At 24.5% G+C, this 5,465-nt stretch overlaps 1 protein-coding gene across 1 annotated transcript; it reads left to right on the forward strand.

Moving 5' to 3' along the window:
- Positions 1-223: 223 nt before the first annotated feature.
- LOC146723052 (uncharacterized) lies at positions 224-1,097 on the forward strand. The gene is made up of 2 exons (XM_085483221.1): positions 224-664; positions 792-1,097. Exons 1-2 carry the CDS (start codon positions 265-267, stop codon positions 1,037-1,039), a joined length of 648 nt encoding a protein of 215 aa, XP_085339347.1. The 5' UTR covers positions 224-264; the 3' UTR covers positions 1,040-1,097.
- Positions 1,098-5,465: the final 4,368 nt, after the last annotated feature.

Raw genomic sequence — 5,465 nt, forward strand, 5'->3', positions numbered from 1 at the left:
GAATTTGCTAAGCAATTTGTTCGCTTAACACTTCGAGGAAAATTGGGTAGAACTGTTTCAGTATTACTTAGTCCATTTGTAATCCAATGTATTGAAACTATTCTTAAATTTCGAAAATACGCTGGAGTAAGCTCTAATAATGAATATATATTTAGTGTACCTCATACTAATAGATTATCTAAAAAATATCTAAGAGCATGTCCTTTGATGTGTCGTTTTGCCAATGAATGCGGTGCACTCATTCCAAGTACTTTACGTGGTACTATGTTAAGAAAGCACATTGCAACGTATACTTCCATGTTAAATATCGAAGATTGTCAAATTGATCGTCTCGCTAATTTTATGGGCCATCACAAGGACATTCATAAAAATATATATAGAATGCCTGTGCCAGTAGCTGAAATAACCGATGTTTCACGATTGTTGATGGCAGCTATTGGTCATGATGACAAAGAAGATGACGAAGAAAATAGCGAAGAAAATAGCGATGATAACGAAAACAGCGATGAAAGTAGCGATGAAGAAGATGCTCATGTTATGCCAGCAATGATCGAACGTACTAATGCTAATATGGATAATATTGATCATACGTCTACATTTGACAGTGAAAACACTTTTTCTCCTCTGTCAACAAATAATTCCACAAATTCTAAATGCCGCAACAGTAAGATCTATTATTTTTATTATAAATAAATATTTTATTTTTATTATAAGTATTTTATTATAAGTATTACTTTATCATTTTTATTATGAAAACATAATAAATGTTATTGTACTATCTAAAATTTCAGCTTCACCTTTTGGAAAAACAAAAAGAACTAAATGGACTGATCGAGAGAAAGAGGCAATAACTAAACATTTTGGAAATTTACAAAATTTATCAAAATTACCATCTTTACAAGAATGCAGAAAAGTCATTCTTAAATACAGAGTATTGAATCAAAGAACACCTCAACAAGTCAAAACGTGGATAGATAATCAAAAACGAGTCAAAAATCGTCAACAGTCCTATATATGTTCAAAAAATTTGTCTTTTTGAATTATTATTTATACTATTTATTATTATTGTGCGAGAAGTTCATATGAATTTTTTGAATTATGCAACAAAATAATTTCTGAATATTATATAAAAACATTATTCAATATAGTAAGCATGGTTTTGTGTTTTGTTCTATTGTTTTAAAACATATAAAAATATCTTAAATTAATAGAATAAAATGATGAATACTTTATTGAATAAAATTTTAAAAAACATTGCACATGTTCATAGAATTTATTGAAACTCACATGAACTTCTCGGATAAAATCCAATATTTAGAATATAATTTTAGATATCTTATAAAATCCATAAATTTACATCTAAAATTCATAACTTAAAATTTCGTTAAAGTTATTTTCAAAATACAGATTATTTTACAATGTATCACTTTTTTGCATTAATGTTATAATTGTGATATTATTCGTTTACAAAAAATTGATTTGGTATGTTCAAATTTTTTTTTTTTATTTGAATACTTTTACATGTAATGTAACATGTTACATTTTAAATGTTCCTAAATAAAATAAATAATATATTATATATCTAACTTGCTTCTAAAATTATATAAATCGAATTATCTTTCTATAAATGTCCGAAAATTCTCACCATTCCTAAAATATATGTAGAAACAAATGTTAATCTAGTTATAAATAATTTCCGAATTATATTTTAGCCATATTATTCTTTTGCTTTAAATTATACTTTATCAATATTTCGTATATCCTTAAAATATATATTAATAAACTTTATTGCAATTGTTTTTAAAGAGAAAGAGAGAGAGAGAGAGAGAGAGAGATTTTTTACAAATTTTTTTAAATTATATTTTCCAAATATATTTCCTAATTGTTTTCGAATTTATAGATAGATTAATAAACAGACAGATTTTACTCTCTTTAGGATTACAAGATTACATATGTATATAAATTTTTTACTTCAAACTTAAACATCAACTTTAAAATAGAGATAATATTTGAACTACATATTAATCTTCAAACTATAAATGTTTTCATAATACATTCAATCTCCCTAAAATATTTTTTAATTATATTTTATATGTCCTCAAAGTATACATAAATTATATAAAAATAATCTCAAAGTAAGCTCACGATATACATATAAACTATATAAAATTTGAAATGTATTATTTCGGGACATCCTATTTTAATTGCCGAATAATATATTTAAAGTATATCCTAGGAAAAAATACATTTTATTAAGGTTTAAAATTTTCAAAAACTATGTATATATCATCAAATTATAAATTTACATCATATTTGATCACTCTAAAGTATACTTTCTAATTATATTTTACATGCCCTCAAAGTATACATAAATTATATAAAAGATGACCTCGAAGTAAGCTCATAATATATAAACTACATAAATGAATGTATTATTTCGGGACACCGCTGAATAATATATTTCAAGTATAATTCGAAGACATGTCCTCGAAATATACATTTCATTTGAGTCCTCAAAGTAAATAAATTATATAAAAGATGACCTCGAAGTAAGCTCACAATATATAAACTACATAAATGATTGTATTATTTCGGTACACCGCTGAATAATATATTTAAAGTATAATTTGAGGACATGTCCTCGAAATATACATTTCATTTATGAGCCCTCAAAGTAAACGTTGAGTATAAAAAATGCTTTAACACCCAAAATATTGTTTTATTTTTAAAAATGACAATTATCTAAACTTTGGGAGTTTATCTAATATGGTTTGCAATTGAAAAAATAGGGTGTCCCAAAATATACGCTGGACATATGAGGACATGTCCTCGAAATATACGCTGAACATATGAGAGCATGTCCTCGAAATATACATTTCATTTATGAGTCCTCAAAGTAAACGTTGAGTATAAAAAATGCTTTAATATCCAAAATATTGTTTTATTTTTAAAAATGACAATTATCTAAACTTTGGGAGTTTATCTAATATGGTTTGCAATTGAAAAAATAGGGTGTCCCAAAATATACGCTGGACATATGAGGACATGTCCTCGAAATATACGCTGAACATATGAGTCCTCAAAGTAAACGTTGAGTATAAAAAATGCTTTAATATCCAAAATATTGTTTTATTTTCAAAAATGACAATTATGCAGAGTTTGGGAGTTTATTTAATATGGTTTGCAATTGAAAAAATAGGGTGTCCCAAAATATACGCTGGACATATATATATATATATATATATATATATATATATAAATTTATATAATTATATATAACAAGCACTTTTACTTAATTATGTATAGACATATTTCATAATATAATTCTGCGATTATACGTATACTTTTATATATTTCTATATAATGTTATATTATTATATACACAAATTTTTGTCCCGGGGTATTTTAAACTTTTATTTTCTTTTTCTTTCCCCATTCTTGTCTGTCTTTACATGCATGTTATTATGTTGTATGTGTATCATGTATAATTTGGATTTGTATGTATGTTGAGAAGATTGGAATAGATAAAATTTTATTACTTCATGTTTTTATATTATAAATGCAGCTTTTTGTAAATATCCGAAATAAATAATTTTTCTACAAATATTTTAAATTTATCAAAATATTTTTTACTGCACAATTTGACTAATATATTTTGCATTATTCTATCTTTATTAATTTTTTTCATAATAAAATGGATTTTATTGAACAAATAATAAATAGTAAATAGAGAAAATATAAAATATCGAAAAGAATATATTCATATAAACATATATTTGTGAAATCGAAATTTTGTTAAAATTGACTTTCATAGAAATTGTATTTTATAAATTTAATTAAAAAAAGCTGCATTTATCAGATAGAAACATAAAGTAATAAAATAATATATTCCAATCTTCTCAACACACACACACACACACACACACACACACACACGCACACAACTTCTTATAACAAATGTTATATAAATTATACATATACAGGATGTAACAACGATCATATATCAGGAGTTTTTAGAAGAAAATACGTATTTTATTGAAAAATGTTTTATTACCAAAGTTATAAGGGTTACTTATCATTACATAGTAGTATTAGTATTATGTTGAATAGCATTATCAAAGTCACATAAAGATTATTTGGAAATAATGGAAACCCTCATTTTTTATTGCATGTACATACATGTAGCTTACTTTGAGAGCTTTTCTAAATAAATTTTTCATTTTGTGCAATATAATTAAGTAAAAGTGCTTGTTATATATAATTATATAAATTTATATATATATATATATAATATATATATACAAGTGTAATAAATAAGTATTTCTTTATATATATAAATATATATGTTTTATATACAAATTTGACATGATTATATATGCACCCTTATTTTTTATATATAAATTTACATAATTATGTATAAAAATGGACATATTTTAAAAGAATGAATGAGTGAGTGAACGAGTAACTGGCTGTTGCCGTAAAACGATATGATTGATTGCATTGATTACTAATTGATAGAATACTAACAATAAGCATAAAGGATCAAGAAAGAGAGAGAGAGAGAGAGCTCTCTTTTTTTACTTTTCAAAAAATAGTGACATTCAATGCAAACGATCAATTATACATATATTTCTTTACGACACATACAACCCGGGAAAAAATTTTTTATATATAATTATATTAAAATAATTGTATAATTTTATACATATATAATCGCAAAATTATATGTATAATTATACAATTATTTTATATAATTATATATAAAAAATTTTTCCTCGGCTGTACGTGTCGTAAAGAGATATACAATTCACCGTTTGCATTGAATGTCTCTATTTTCGGGAAAGAAAAAAAAGCTCGCTCTCTCTCTCTCTCTCTCTCTCTCTCTCTCTCTGTCTCTCTCTTTTTGTTTTATAGATTGCATACAATTTATCTTACATTTACAGTAAAAGTAATTTTTATAACAATTTACAGGTATATGCGAACAAATAAAATTCGTTAGAATCACAATGTCTATCAAATATATATTTCAGTAAAATCATTACTCGAATTACTTCGATGTATGAAAAATAAGATTTAGTTTTTATAAATTATAAATGCATATACTTATTATCTATAAAAATCATGTGAATATTATTGTATTATACAAATATAATTAAAATAAAATTGTATGTCATTATATATTTCATGTGTTTGATAATATAAATAACACAAAATTTTTTCTGTTTTATATATAGTTTTTTATAGAAAAAAATTGATGTATTATTTAAATTATCAAACATAAAATATATAATGGCATACATTGGCTACACTAATTCAGAGGTTATCTTTTTCCTTCCAATGTCGAACAAAAAAGACAACCTCTGAACTAATGTGGCCAGTGTAGCCAAAACGAACAGACCTTATAAAAAACAGAAAGAGAGAGAGCGAGAGAAAGAGAGAGAGAGAGAGAAACACGTTGCAGCTCC

Source organism: Nylanderia fulva, unplaced genomic scaffold (assembly GCF_048542155.1).
Source record: "Nylanderia fulva isolate GAGA-0341 unplaced genomic scaffold, ASM4854215v1 Scaffold239, whole genome shotgun sequence".
Lineage (NCBI taxonomy): Eukaryota > Metazoa > Arthropoda > Insecta > Hymenoptera > Formicidae > Nylanderia > Nylanderia fulva.